The sequence below is a fragment of the Zingiber officinale genome, chromosome 2A, assembly GCF_018446385.1.
Source record: "Zingiber officinale cultivar Zhangliang chromosome 2A, Zo_v1.1, whole genome shotgun sequence".
Lineage (NCBI taxonomy): Eukaryota > Viridiplantae > Streptophyta > Magnoliopsida > Zingiberales > Zingiberaceae > Zingiber > Zingiber officinale.
The window spans coordinates 169553963-169569721 of NC_055988.1; the positions used below are offsets into that span (position 1 = coordinate 169553963).

At 36.7% G+C, this 15759-nt stretch overlaps 2 protein-coding genes across 3 annotated transcripts; both read left to right on the plus strand.

Annotated features, from left to right (window-relative positions):
* Positions 1-1610: 1610 nt before the first annotated feature.
* On the plus strand, positions 1611-6706 carry LOC122043202 (tubby-like F-box protein 1). Its single transcript, XM_042603714.1, has 4 exons — positions 1611-2091; positions 2389-2476; positions 4896-5025; positions 5562-6706. The coding sequence occupies exons 1-4, from the start codon at positions 1735-1737 to the stop codon at positions 6088-6090; spliced, it is 1104 nt and encodes a 367-aa protein (XP_042459648.1). The 5' UTR covers positions 1611-1734; the 3' UTR covers positions 6091-6706.
* A 4466-nt stretch (positions 6707-11172) lies between these two features.
* LOC122043203 lies at positions 11173-13575 on the plus strand. 2 transcript variants are annotated; one of them, XM_042603715.1, is made up of 6 exons: positions 11173-11968; positions 12063-12139; positions 12231-12288; positions 12398-12635; positions 12719-12986; positions 13067-13575. In XM_042603715.1, the coding sequence occupies exons 1-6, from the start codon at positions 11539-11541 to the stop codon at positions 13439-13441; spliced, it is 1446 nt and encodes a 481-aa protein (XP_042459649.1). In that variant the 5' UTR covers positions 11173-11538; the 3' UTR covers positions 13442-13575. The 2 variants fall into 2 exon arrangements, with proteins under 2 accessions (XP_042459649.1, XP_042459650.1); XM_042603716.1 differs by having other exon boundaries at positions 12413-12635.
* The last annotated feature ends 2184 nt before the right edge of the window (positions 13576-15759 follow it).

The following is a 15759-nucleotide window of genomic DNA, read 5'->3' on the forward strand; positions in this document are numbered from 1 at the left end:
AGAATAATTAAGTAGATAAATAAATAAAAATTATAACTTATTTCAATTTAAACTCGAAATTACAAATTTAGATCATTTGAGAAAAACTACAACTTATGAAATCTACGCTTCTAGCATTTTATAATTTGTCTACTTCGATCAAAAATATATTTAATTAGTATCACTATCATAATTTCAAAAAATATAACCAAATCAAATCAAATAGTCATAACAATAGCTTGATAAATCATGATATAGAAGGAAATATTTTACAAATAAAATTGAAAGAGACCGAACAAGAAAAAAGAACATAATATATAATCATTCAATCAAATGCTTCTTCACTCATACTATTTTTAATCTGTAATTTAAATATATTTGTAAATCAACAAACATGTTATGTGTGTGTATATATATATGTGTGAATGGAGTACAACAAAAATTATGAAGTATGGTTAAGAGAGTTTACACCATATATCATGATAGAATAAAACAATGACAACTATAAATATTGTTCGACATAATATGACAAATCCATGGCTCTGAGTATTCTGTGTGAGTAAATATAAATACCTAGTTAAGTATAACTAGTTTCTCAGAGAAGAAGTTAAATAGAAGTAAGAGGAACATATGATTCGATATCAAGTTATGCACCATAAATAACAAAACTACTAGAACCAAGAAATTTAGAGATGAATCCTTTTCGGCTTTATTAAGACTTACATCGTTATACAGTTTTGTTGTTGTCATTGGTTGCAGAAAATTTGTATACCGGGAGAAATCAACCAGAATTAAGATCTTCATATCAAATGCAAAACCAGAACTATTAGAACCAAGAAATTCTCATTGGACCTTCAGGGGAGAGTTTATTATCACCAGCTTATCGGCAAGAGATGGATTGGTGAGCGAGGGAAAAACCTAGCTTCGTCGCAGCAAGTGAGGGACGCGTGGGAAAAATTAGCTTCGTCGTAGTGTAGGGAAAACCTAGCTTCTTCCCGATGAGGGAGGGAGGTTCGGCGCGACGACGGTCGAAGTTACAGTGAGGGAGGGTAGGGCACGGAAAGGGCTGGAAAACCTAGACTTGTAGGAGGGTGCAACGAGAGAGGGCAGGGTGTGGCAAGGGATTGTTGTGGTGCGGCATTGCGGTGAGGGTCGACATCACGGTGAGGAAGGGAAGGACACAGAGAGGGCACGCCTCCATAGGCAATGAATCGCGTGTGGGGCGGTAGCGAGGAGAATCGCGTGTGGGGTGGCAAGGGGGGTTCGGCAAAGGAAAAGTGGATTTGGGAAAAAATGACATAGAGTTTTTTTAGTAAAAAACCATGATGCGGATTTTGCCACATGGGCAATCCATAGCATTCCGTAGGAAGAGGTCCGTAGGCTAATAATTATATATAATTATATATATATTCTCATGGTTTGAATCCCCTCAAATATTCGATCATTCTAAAATGCTCCTAGTTTCCTCGAAGCATTTGATCATCTTAACTTGCTCCGAGCCTCTCTATGAGCATTAGATCATTTTAACCTGCTTCGAATCTCTCCGTAAGTATTCAATCATTTTTGACTTGTTCGAGTCTCCTTGCAAGAATTTGATCATCCTTTATATGTATGTATATATAAATATAAAGGAGACTAAATAGGGAGAACCGGAGAAGGGCGTGAAAATATCACTCCCCCTTGCCCTCGTTTGGACTAAAACCGACGTTGTAGAAGCGCGGCCTTTCGCACAGGAATTCATCGCCGAGGCGACTGATGGAGCGGCCGATGCTGGTGATGCCGCAGAAAAAGGCATTCAGTTTACCTCTGAGAGGCTCATCGTCGAGGAATCGGGGGTTGCAGGCAGAGGAAGAGCAGACTGGAGTTGATCCGAGGGCAGAGGTGATGGAAGTGGCCGCAGGGACGAAGGAAGAGGAACGGTGGTCCAGGATGCTGCCTGAGATTCTGGGTGAGATCGTGAGGAGGGTGGAGTCGAGCAACGGGGGTTGGCCGCTGCGGAAGAGCGTGGTGTCTTGTGCTTGCGTCTGCCGGAGATGGCGCGAGGTCACCACCGGCGTTGTGGGGACACCCTCGGAGACCGGAAAGATCACGTTCCCGAATTCCCTAAAGCAGGTCGGCTTTTGGTTTCAACATCTTTTTTTTTCTTCTTCTACAAATTTCAGTTTTTTCCCCTTTTCCTTATAAAATTAGGGGTGAATCTGCCTGAAAATTAGGAATTTTTGGGAAACATGTTAGCCATCTTTCTGCCAAATTCGATCAGAAAACTTTGGGCTTTGTATTTTCCAGGCCACATTCCTATTCGTATTATTTATTTTTTATCCTGCATCATTTTACCGATGATGAGATGATTTGGATCTCAATATATTTTTTTCGTAAATTTTAAAATATTTTATGGACTATTGATAACAGCCAGGGCCGAGTGGTCTTCCGATCCAGTGCTATATTAAAAGGCAGAAAAATAACTCTACGTTCTACCTCTACCTCAGCTTGAGCCAGAGTAAGTCAATTTCTGAGTTAGTTCTAATGCGGATTGTTATAATGCCAGTTTGAATAACTGATGTTTGTTAGCGCATTCTGTGCTGGCTCGTAGTTTGTTGCTATTCAGACTTCTAACCTTTAGGCTGATAAGTCTTGAGGATTGACTTTGACATTGTACCAGTGTTAGTTGAAAGTTTTACACACTTTCTTCCCGTTCACCTATGATTATCATTTTTCCAATTCTATGAGACTTGAAAACACTAGCTAGTAGATTGTTGGAACATTGTTCATAGTTTTTAAATTTATAATAGCTGAATTTGTTTTAACACCAAGTCGTTAATGACATTTAGCTTGGTCTTGTTCATTCTAGGAACGTTATCTAATACCAATACCAGGTTATTTTATTTCTTTCCTGGATCAAAATTTGGACTTCCTTCTTCTGCTTCCTCCAGTTAAGTTCTTTTTTTTTGTCGAGAAAAAATATATTCATCTAGTTAAGTCGAGCATAAACATGTCATAAGTGCAAATATTGAAAGAGAAGAAAATGGATATGAAGAAATTCAACAATACTGTTTGACTAAGATCCTGGTAAATCATTGGCATTGAGATAATCAGTTGAGCATATTATGTTAAACATATGTGCAAGTTCATTAGTGATCTATGAGATTTGCCAAACTTTGTCACTATTTGAGGGACCCACCATATGTTCATCATTCTGTCATTTTGTTAGGATGGATATGGAGACATTTAGTGAAGCTGATTTGACTAAGATCCAGGTTGAACATTGGCATTGAGTTGATCAAATAGAGGATAATATGTTAAACATGTTATGTGTAAGCTCAATAGTGATCTATGAGATTTCCCAAACCTTGTCACCATCTGAAGGACCACTAGATATTATCATTCTGGCATTTTGTTCCATTTCCTTGATCAGTTTAATTATCTGCTAGTTGACGAAGTCTAACTTATATAATTCACTCTCAAATTTTAAGAGCTGTGCTTTGTGATTAACAAGTGATAACCTGTTTGTCTTATTCAATTGTTTGCAACGCAAACAAGATATATATATTCATAAAGCTGATTTGACTAAGACCTAGGTAAATCATTGACACTGAGATGATCAAATTGTGGATAATTTGTAAAACATGTTATGTGTAAGTTCACTAGTGATATATGAGATTTGCAAAACTTGTCACCATCTGAGGGACCACTATGCATTTCCTTGATCCATTAGTAATCTGCTGGTTGACTAAGTCCCACTTTATACGCTCCACTCTAAAACTTTAAGAGCTGTAGTTTGTAATTTCATCACCTGTTTTTCTTATTCAATTGTTTGCAACGTAAAAAAGATATATATATTCATAAAGCTGATTTGACTAAGACCTAGGTAAATCATTGACACTGAGATGATCGAATTGTGGATAATTTGTAAAACATGGTATGTGTAAGTTCACTAGTGATATATGAGATTTGCAAAACTTGTCACCATCTGAGGGACCACTATGCATTTCCTTGATCCATTTATACTCTGCTGGTTGACTAAGTCCCACCTTATATGCTCCACTCTAAAACTTTAAGAGCTGTGGTTTGTAATTTCATCACCTGTTTTTCTTATTCAATTGTTTGCAACTAAAAAAATCTATTCCTTGCAATGATAATAGCTGTTAGAGGGATGGTGTAAGGAGTAGGAGGAAACTAAAAGAAACTTTAGTAAATATAATAAGAATTGATTTAGTTGATTTGTATATTGCTATGATATAACCTTACATAGAATTTAGTGGAGGGATAAAAAAAATCCATGTAGCCAATCACAAATAGTTAGGAAAAATATGAGTTGATGATGATAGCCAGCCTTGAGTAATGGAGCAAGAAAAAAGAAGCATTAATACAAACTTACATGTTTTTAAAGGTAGATTTACTATATAACTTGTATGAGTTATTTCATATTCGTGGAGGAAAAAAATCGCAAGGTTTTCTCTAACGTGTTTTGTGGTTCCATTTAGTGTATGTATTATGTTTTCTGTTTCTATTATCTGTTTTCAGTTTTTGCTGAAGAAAAAATTGCAAGGTTCAACACACATATATCTTTGTGTGTGTATGTGTGTGCATCAATGCACGTGCATAGGCTTGTAAATACTTTGTATACATTGACTTTGTCTTCTTTTGATTTTAAATAACTTAATGCTTTAGAAGCTGTTATGTTGAAGAATTTGAACCACAAGTATGCATTGAAGAGTACAGTCCATTCTTTCATAGGAATGTTGAATGAATGGAAAATGAACTAATATTTCAATTGGTCTCCATAGTTATCAGGAGTTCTTGCTTGTGTGATTTTTTGTAGTTTCATTTGCTGTATTTTTTTATGCCGGTTACAAATGCCTCTCTTTGTTTGTGAAATTTTTGGTAGTCTTGGTTATGTAATCTCTTATTCTTTACAGCATGTATGGACAAGGGAAAGTTTCTATTGGTTGCTCAAAGGTTTAGGCGCGGTGCTCATTTAGAGTATATCATCTCTCTTGATGCTGATGATCTGTCCCAAGGAAGTAATGCATATGTCGGCAAATTGAGGTATGTAACTGGTTAACTGTTTTCCTTGCATGCTCTAAAATATTGAGTCAACACAATATATCAAAACTTTAGATCGGTGCATCATTAACTGTTAAGATGTCAACTCCTTTCCCTGATGTAAAATTAAAAATATCATGTGTTGACACACGATAGTGTTATATTTAATAGTTTTTGAGTGAAATCATTAGTTTCAAAAATGTTCTCTACGTGCTCATTAACAAAACTGATTATTTTGTTTGAGTTTGACTACTTTCTCCGACGTTAGGTTTGAAAATCTTTGTCGATATTGCATATTTTTCATGCGAAGCTGCAAATTCATAAAATTATCACAGTTGACCTCTTCTTCTAAAGTTCTTGCACGCGCAAGAAAATATGAAGATAGTTGAAAGTCAGTTTCAAATTGACACACTAGAAAATCCTTCTGATGCTTAAACCTGAAGCCTAATCACTGTTAGACTATCTGCAAGTTACCAGCTAGGTTCCACCATTTTGTAAGCAATTTCTGAAGATTCAACATAGTGTTTAATGGTGTGCAGGTCTGATTTCCTAGGGACCAAGTTTAAGATCTTCGACAGTAGAGCACCATCCAACGGTGCCAAGGTGTCAACCCACCCAGCAAGCCGGCGTTTTGCCAACAAACAAATCAGCCCACAGGTCCCTGCAAGTAACTTTGAGATCGGTCAAGTACATTACAAATTCAATCTCCTAAAAACAAAAGGACCCAGAAGAATGCTGTGCACGCTGCAGCGCGATACCAGGGTCGATGATGCTGAATCAGATTCAGTTGTTCTGAAAAACAAGGCACCGAGGTGGCACGAGCACCTGCAGTGTTGGTGCCTGAACTTCCACGGCCGCGTCACCATTGCCTCGGTAAAGAATTTCCAACTGGTGGCAGCGTCAGGTACCCATGGAACTCTAGGCATCGATGACAATGAGCCAGTGCTACTACAGTTCGGGAAAGTAGGGGATGACATGTTCACTATGGACTACAGGGAGCCTCTGTCAGCCTTCCAGGCATTCGCTATTTGTCTCACCAGCTTCGGCACAAAGTTTGCTTGTGAATAAGGACTCTCTCTCGTTTTCTTCCATCTGTGGGCATGCTTCTCCTACTAGTGAAATCTGATATCCATTTGAGTCGAGCCTTACTTGAATGTACTGAACTGAGATTGAGTTGTCCGATTCAAACGAGCAAAAGCCCATTAAAAACTTCCCCTTCGAATCCTGTGGCAAACTGAAGGACAAAGTTACAGAAGGAGCACAGCATTTTTGCAGATTTTTTTTTTTTAAAAAAAAAAACAGAGCAGCTTCCTGTGTGTTACGGTGGTGGCGTGGCATATGTCGGGATGGGGAATTATACTGTGGAGTGGGAAGAAGTATTGCGCAGAGATCGATGAGAATCGAGCTGCTGCGAATGCGATGTGTTGGTGGTTTACATGAAGGTGCCTGAGTTTGCGGCGGGTCTTCAGCCATGGCATGAGAGATGCAGTTCTAAGCAATTGAGCAGCAGCAGCAGCAGCACGTGAGAGAAGACAAGACAGTCTGAGCCACACTTGTTTAGAAACTACTACCAGATCTGCAATGGCTCTGTAGCAGCAGGTAAATAAATAAATAAATAAATAAAAGGATTATATCATATTCATTCGATCGATAACTTAATATTTTTACAAAGACGTTCTCAATCAATTTCAACTTGGCCATTCTTTTTTGGTCAATTTCCATTAGTTTACCAAATGTGCATACGTATGCAAATACGTACAGATATGTGCGTATTATTATTTTTAATTAATTATATATATCTTAATTACTGTAATATACTCGAAGTAAAAAATATTGCCCACTAGCTACGTTGTTAAATTCCATAACTCGCCGACTTCTTCTTGTATTAATTAACTATATATCTAAGCTTGCATGATGATGACGACTAGGAGTGTCGATCAAAATTCTTCCCTTCTACAGTCATTGACAATGAGTGTTGACCCATCGACCCCTGTTATAATAATTTCATCGACAAGGAGTGTTGACCGTTCCATTATTGCTATAATAATTTTATCGACAAGGAGTGTTGACCAATAGTCGATTATTGTTATAATAGTTAATTTTATTGAAAACGTGAAAATAATTATGGAGCCAAGTGGGAATACGTGGAGTCCAATTGAGACACAGCCAGAAATTTCATATTTCAGACTTCTAAATAATTATTTAATTCATATTTAATGTCTCTGATTGTCGATGACGTTTCATATTTAATGTCTCTGCTTTCTCTTCAAATTAATTTGATTTAGACAATTAGACCGAGATTCAACCCTTCCTTCAACTTTTAATTAGCGTGCTTTGAAATATTTTGACCAGTCAAAGGGAATATTAGGTAGAATTAGTGGAAACAAGAAATTAGTTAATTTTATTCTTCAAGAATATTGTTTAGTAAACTATAACTTAATATTTTTCTTCTATTATTTCGATTTCATTTTTTTTTCAACTTAACACGGACCAATATAATTTTTGATTTGGATTGAACCACATCATTTTTTAATATATCAAACTGAACTTATTTAGAAATATCATTGAAGACGGATGAAAAGATAGGAATATGACTGCTATGTTGGTTTGATATAGATAACATTTTGTTCTGTAAAATAAATAATGTCAGTGTCGAATTAAAAAAGGAGTCTTCGACGTTGACCCTCCGACGCTCAAGTCAGTCACCAAAATTATAGAGGAAAGCAGAGCAACAGTAACCCAAGCTCAAACAGTGAATAATGTGTACCTCCGCCAGTGTTTGGACTTCCCTTTATATACAGCGCTGGTGGGTGACGTGCATTCTCCTCGAGGCATGAACACATTCTTCAATGTGTCCTATGAAAGAACCTGTCAGAAAAGTGTCTCTGATACCATACTTTAACAGGACATGCATATCCCTGATAAGACAGTAGAAGTTTCCGCTGTACGATCCGCCTGCTGACCATGCCTCGTGTCAGCGATACTATCTCTCAAAAGAATATCAAGAGATATAATGAGGGTTCCGCTGCTTGGCCGAGCGAGATAGCCGCTCGACCGGGACTCCTCCGTTCTGTCGACCTCAGCTACTTGACCTTGCGTTGACTGGGCGTAGTAACTTATCCCTCCCGATCAGACAAGGTCTTCGGTCTCCTCAGCATCCTGTTATTCCGCACTGAGCGTCTAGCTATCTTATCGTATCATCTTGAGTTGGACGGGTGGTCAGCTCGGACAAGTCTCTTGTTGATTATATACTAATTGCCTCGATTAACCGTTATAGTTGATCTCCGCTCGGACTATGTAGGCGAATTTTTTGGTACCACTTTAATTTTAACCTTCATCTCAACAGTTGATTTGTGCCCGATGATCTTCCCTATCTTCGCATCATAATCATAGAGTATTATCTTTTATTTTAAATGTTTAAATCTAAAGACGACTTCGGTAAAATCCTGTATATGAAAATGAGTCTTCAAAATAATCATTATTTTATCTGATATATATCATGAGTGGTCCCATACATTTTAAATTATATTAATAAAAAAGTATTAAATTAATTAACCTATGGCTCTATTTCCCAGTATAAAAAAAATAATATTTAACGTTGTATTGTTGATGAAGATGCCATGGCCAATCCTATAATTGATTCCTGGCAACGGTTGACCTCTGCCTCTCCCAATGCCTTCCCCCTGCCACAATACAATCAAACGAGAAGGATGGCAGAAAGCAAATATTTGGAGGATTAATTGGGGAAAACGATAAAAAAAAAAAAAAAAAATAACAAATATGCAATGGAATTATAATTAATGAGGAGGTTTGATTAAGGACAAACCTTCCCTTAATTCTTTTGTCTTCCCAACGTAACCATGCATATTCCTTGTTTTCTTTTTCATTTCTCGATCGGCATCTTCTCCCAAGTATTGTCTCTTGTTTGTTTAATCTCCTTCCTAACTCCACAATAAACTATTGTTAATTTCATCAATATTCTTCATAGTGAAAGGCCAAAAAATAATCCTATACCAAGTAGCACATGCATGCATACGTACATGTACATTATTATATATACATCCCATATTATTTAGCCATATTAATTACGTACACATGTAATTAATCAGTAACTTCAACAATTAATAACTTATATATATATATATACCTCCATTAATTCCATACATGAGCGGATCAAGTCAGCATCAGATAGCACGGGTGCACGGATCACTTTCTATCTCCAACGCAAGAACCTCATGAGGATGATCAAAATAAAGTCAATTTGTTCCCATTTTTTTTTAAAAAAATTCTTCAATATTCATGATACAATTTTATATCCCCAAACCTACCACATGATTAATTGTCGATCGAGTAGAATTGTACTTTTAGTTTCTGTTTTACATTCACAATATTTGTTATAACCCTAATATATTTACACACATTAGCTCTAATTATCGACTTAATTATTTTTTTTAAAAAAAAAATACATAAATCCTCATGGAATGTCAAGGCTAGTTGGTGATGCATCCCACGTATGTCCTTTAACTCTTTAGTTTAACTCTTTAGTTTAAGGTGAGAGGACAAACCGAGGTCAAGTAAATGAGCCGGCAAATTAATCACGGATGCATGCATGTTTCTGCATGGCCCATGCACGCACTTTAATTATTTCATTTCATTACATTACATTTCATTTGATCCCACCCTGCACCACAAGCTAGCTATAATTAAGCTGTATCCCTGTCACCAAATTTAAAGAAAGGAGCCAAAAAGACTCACATGGAATTTTTCCAGCCTGATCTGATGTGCGAGAGCATGAGGTACCAGCTGATACTGTCATGCTGTTGAAACCCTAATTAAGACGCCAATTACGTGACCCGTGACACTCTTCTCTTCTTTTTCTACCTTTAAGTAGGTGGAAGAAGAGCCCCTACGCTTCTCTCCTCTCCTTCTCTTTAATTCATGGCCCCTGCTCCTCCTGAAAATATTAATTAACTAATTAATTATTATTCACTAACAAAAAAAAATGATATGCATGTGTACTATATATATTTATATATATGATTAGAAAGAGAAAATTGATTAAGTACTGCAATGTAAATATGTTTATGATCTGCAGCTAAGAATGCACGTACGCATGAATCAAGCATGTGATAATTAACCAGCTGCTACTGGTGCAACTCTGTATTTAATTTTCAGGGTAAAAAAGCATGGAGTTAGGGTTTATTTTAATGCAGTGCAGGAGCGAATTTTGTGGATCATGCTGCATAATATAGTTACTTTTTACAATTCGATAAAATTCATATCTAAAATTAGTTTTTTTATGATTTTATTTTTTAACTCAGTGAATTAACTTTGGAGGAAAATAGTGTGGTGGATCTACCTAGGTTTTTTTGTCTTAAACAAGCTGACAGTAGTGTATGTAATAAAAAAAGCTCCAGGATTACCTACTGCGTACTACAATTTCCACAAGTTGATTGAAGCTTATCAGGATTTAAGTTGAACACTGACAATATTATATATACATCACTTTCTATCAGTCATGCATGTGAATGATACATTAATTCCTAGCCAGTGTATGGTTACTAATTAAGACATAATTAAAAAAATATAATATTTAACTAAATTGTTCTACATATATAAATTGAATGGTTTGTAATTATATATAAATTATGACTAAATTAGTTTCCTTGACGACATGACTTGCTACATCTGATGCACCTAAATTCACCATGAAGTAAGAGCTACTAAGAGAGCCTTCACATGATTTCTGCTTGAAAACTTCTTTCATTAATTTAGATTTTTTTTTCTTCTACTTTAAATCAACAATCTAATATATATATTAAAGTAATTAGGTCATGTTCTTGTCAATGACAAGTTAAATCAAACTATGTATGCTAGGGGAGGAAGGCTACTCATGATTTTTTTCCTTAAATCAATAGTTAATCCTAGTTTAATCATGTTCTTGCTTGAATCTCTAGAATCAAACATTATTAATTATCAAGGAACACAAGCTAACTACAAAATGATTTGACTTGAACTAAAATTTATAAATTTATTTGATTAATCTAAAAGATCAATAAACTTGGATGGATGTGTCCAGCTAGCTAACCACATATTGGTTAACTAGCAAGTTATATAATTGACAAGCTGCCATCTCTTCTCTCTTCCATAGAGATCAGATCAGTAGTCATGCATGGCTGGTTTAATTATATTCTTCCCCATTTCCTTTTTGTCCCTAGCTACACAATAGAGAAAAGAATTGTAGTAGAAACCAGTCAATGTAGGGAATACTTTTCCCATGTTCTCCTTGCACACTGTCCCATAATTCTGTGAATTTCCCCACAGCATCTCTTCTTCTTAATTTCCTTCCTTCTTTCATACAAATTAATAACATTATATATTCCTGCCCCTTCCTCTAGATTCTCTTTCCTTCCTAGCTCCTTCCTCCTTTCTTCTTTTTACAAATGAGCAACATACCCTAATTTGAGAAATTAGATCTGTCCGAGCTAGAGTTAGTTAATTAGGGTTGATTCAGATATGGCAAGAGGAGGGGGAGATAAAGAGTGGAAGCTGGATCAAGATGATCACACTGATGAGGAGATTCCTCCATCTATTCAAAATGGAAAGAGGAGGCTATTCCATGAGCATGAGCTTGATCTCAGCAAGGATGTGCGCCATCAAGATGCAAAAGAAGAAGAAGAAAAAGAAGAGGAGGAGGGTGATGAAGATAGGGGTAGCACGACGGAATCGGTCGGAGAAAGGAGTTGCGGCAACAATAATAATAAGATCGAAAATGAGGACGAGGAGGAAGATGAAGAAGGCTGTAACAAGAATGGAGAAGGCAGCAGTGAGAGATCGGTGCCTTCTGTGAGGCAGTACAACAGATCTAAAACACCGAGGTTGCGGTGGACGCCGGACCTCCATCTCTCCTTTGTTCATGCAGTCGAGAGACTTGGAGGCCAAGACAGTGAGTTGTGTACAATAATTAATTCTTCGTCAATTCGATCTTGGATTAATTTCTTGATTAACTGATCATCAATATACACAATTTTGGGGTGCAGGAGCCACTCCAAAGTTGGTCCTTCAGATGATGAATGTGAGAGGGCTGAGCATAGCTCACGTAAAGAGTCATTTGCAGGTACCTACCAATTTCTGATCCCCTCTTTAACTTGTTTTCTTTTTAATTTGGATCATTTCGATCAATTGGATTCTTTTGCTCGAATAATCAGATGTACAGAAGCAAGAAACTAGATGATTCCGGGAAAGAGAAAATAATTATCTCTTCAGGTCAATCAAAATCCTAACTCATTAATTATAATCTTTGCTAGCTAGCTAGTTCTAACTAATTAAATATGTAGCTCTAGTTTTCACTCGATCGTTGAGAATGTAATTGCAGCTTCATCTCCAATAGATTTGCACTTGAGAAGAAGTGATCATCCTAGGTTTCATGAGATGTTATACCACAGAGCAGCAGCAGCAGCATACCAGCCCTTCAGATTAATGGAAAATGGAGGAGGTACTGGAGACGACGGCTACATCACCAACAGGAGCATCCATGAGTGTTCTAATTCAAGCCATCTTAATTACAGCTACAATCTCCAACCCTCACTGGATCAAAGCACCAGAAAATTAGGGTAAGAAACAATTAGCTAGGAACGAATGAAATGAATGAATGGTAATTAATTAACCTACTCTCATTAATTAACTGAGCATGCAGGCTTCAAGGATGGGCATTTAACCAGCAAACACCAGCAAGAGGTACTGGCCTATTCTTGAAGGATCAGAATGGTATTAACGAAAAGTTTAGATCTTTATATGACAAATTCTTCGACAAAGAACCCAAAGCAGCTGCAGCATTATTCACTACTTCGGCACATGGATTCAATTGGATTGGTAGTAGCACGCGACCATTAGCCTCCACTTCTAGTAGCCATGATGATAGCTGCAGCATCAAGTATCAATTCGATGATCCATTTAGACTCGAGGTAATAATTAATTGATCGATCGTATTCCATGCACTACATGCAAGAATCTATTGATTGATCTTCTTGGTGCATGCATGCAGCTACATAAGCAAGAATTTGCAAGAAGAGATCAGCAAGATGCCAAGAAGAAGAAGAAGAAGAGAGCCGCGGAGTACTGGAGTCATCACGACTTGCAACTGAGTTTGAGGCCGAGCGTGGGAGATGATCATATTCATATCGATGAAATGCGAGAAGACAATTACAAGTGCGAAGAAGAAGCTGATGACAACAACAAGAATAGTGTGCTCTCGCTCTCGCTTTCGCTCTCGCTTTCTCCCTCGACTTCAATGTTCCAAGAATTAGATCAACACCGAGATCACAACAAACTCGAAATGATGCAGAATGGCAGCGGGAAGAAGGCCGGTTCGGGGCCGAGTACTTTAGATCTGACCATGTCGATTAGGGCGTCGGAGTGAGATCTTTCAAGTACTTGCATGTCTCAAAAGGTCATCTTCAAGTAATTATATATATATATATCCATTAAGAGTAGTGACAATTAAGTTCGATGCATCAAAGAATAAAGATCTAGCTAGTAGATTTAATTTGGTTGTTATATATATATCATCTCAAATCAAATTAGTTTAAGTGTTGCAGTGGAAATCGCTTATGTATCCTTTCATCAATTAATTTCTTGGAGTTTACCGCATGCATAAGAATCGATAAAACAGATTCAAACGATTCCACAAATGATTTTGTCGGAGATTTACAACCAACATGTAAGATAAAAGCGGAAGCATTAAAAGAAATACTATAAATCTGCACCTGAATGGCTGAATCCAGAAACATCCTTATCTTTGTTGTTGTGGGGAGAACCTAAAAGACCAAAACAACAATCGACCATAGGGCGTGATTTTCAGTAGGTGCGAGAGCAAGGACTCTGTAATCTCAATCTGATGGCGTGTGTTAACGATTAACATGTTAGCCCACCTAATAAAGATTAAATTCAACATTTTATTCCTAGGACTATACTGTTGGCGGAATTATGGGAGAAGAAATAAAAAGATTATAGAAGAAAAAATATGGAAGAGGAGGAGAATTCTACGTGGAAGAGGATGAGAATAAAACAAAAATTCAATTTGCTTCAAATGATTCCAAGTGAAAGTTGTATCTCTCATAAAGAACATAAATCCATAGTGCTCTTTTTATTATCCATATCTCCACCCTAATCATTGTCGCTATATTCTTCAAGTTTGAACTGGTTAGATGTTGAATAAAGCAGTCCAAAATCTATTGTACCTTTGATATAACGTAAAATTCTTTTAGCGATCTTAAGGTGGGTGGTAGTTGGATCTTCCATGTAGTAGCTAACAAGTCTAATAACATAAAGGATATCAGGCCTTGTTCACGTCAAGTATCGTAAACTTCCAACCAATGCAAGCTCTTGAAAAATGTTGGATCAACTTTTCCTCCTTCATCATACTTTGATAGCTTGACTTCACATTCTACTAGGGTATTTATGGACTTACTATTATCCATCTTGAACTTCTTTAATATCTCTCTTGCATAACTTGCTTGTGAGATGAAGATTCCATTTTTCCTTTGATTCACTTCGATGCCCAAATAGTATGTATGCCATGAGCCAATATCAGTAATCTTAAACTCCTTAGTCATTGTTTCTTTGAATTCTCTAAACATACTTGGATTGCTTCCTGTGAAGATCAAGTCATCAACATATAGGAATGCAATCAAAACATCTTTATCCTTACTCTGAATGTATAGTGCATGTTCATAGGGACATTTGATGAAGTCTTTCTCTTGTAAGTATTTGTCTATCCGGCTATTCCATGCCCTTGGTACCTGCTTTAGCCCATAGAGAGTTTTCTTCAATTTTAGAACTTTGTCTTCTTGTACTTTGACTTCATAACCTGATGGTTGTCTAATATAAACTTCTTCTTCAAGAATTCTATTTTAAAAAATAGATTTTACATCATTTGATGTATTCTCCACTCATTTTGGGTTGCTAAAGTAATGATTAGTCTGACAGTTTCTAATCGAGCAACAGGAGCAAATACCTCATCATAGTAAATGCTAAATCTTTGACTGTAGCATTTTGCCACCAATTTTGTTTTGTATCTTTTAACTTCTCCTCTGGCATTCTTCTTTATTTTGTACACCCACTTCACACCAATCGCCTTATGTCCTTCAGGAAGTGGAGTTAACTCTCATGTACCATTCTTCTTGATCGCATTGATTTCTTCATCCATCGCTTCTTTCCACTTTTTGCTCTTTATAGTTTCTTGGAAATCTATAGGTTCACAATCCGCAAAGAGATAAAATAGAGTAATATTATCTTGATTTTCAGTTACCTCATAAATTTCTCATAAGCTTCTAAAGCATGATATTCTTTCACTTGAAGTTGATGCAGATGAATTCTCTTGAGTACTTGATGTTGGTGTTACTAGTGGAGTAGTAGGATTCTCTCTTGTTTGCTCCTCCCTTTGTTGCTCCACATCTTCTTCTTCAAAGTACGAGAAGAAGTTGTAATCTACATTTTGAGATTTTCAATTCCATTCTTCTTCTTCATTAAATATGACATCCCGACTGATGATTGTCTTCCCAATATCTGGATTGTATAACTTATACCCTTTTGAGTTAGTATCATAACCAATAAAAGCAAACTTCTTACTTTTATCATCCAGTTTGCTTCTTGCTTTATTAGGCACATGAACGTGAGCTATACTCCCCAAAACTTTTAGATGAGAAATCCTAGGTTTCCTTCCACTCCATGCTTCTT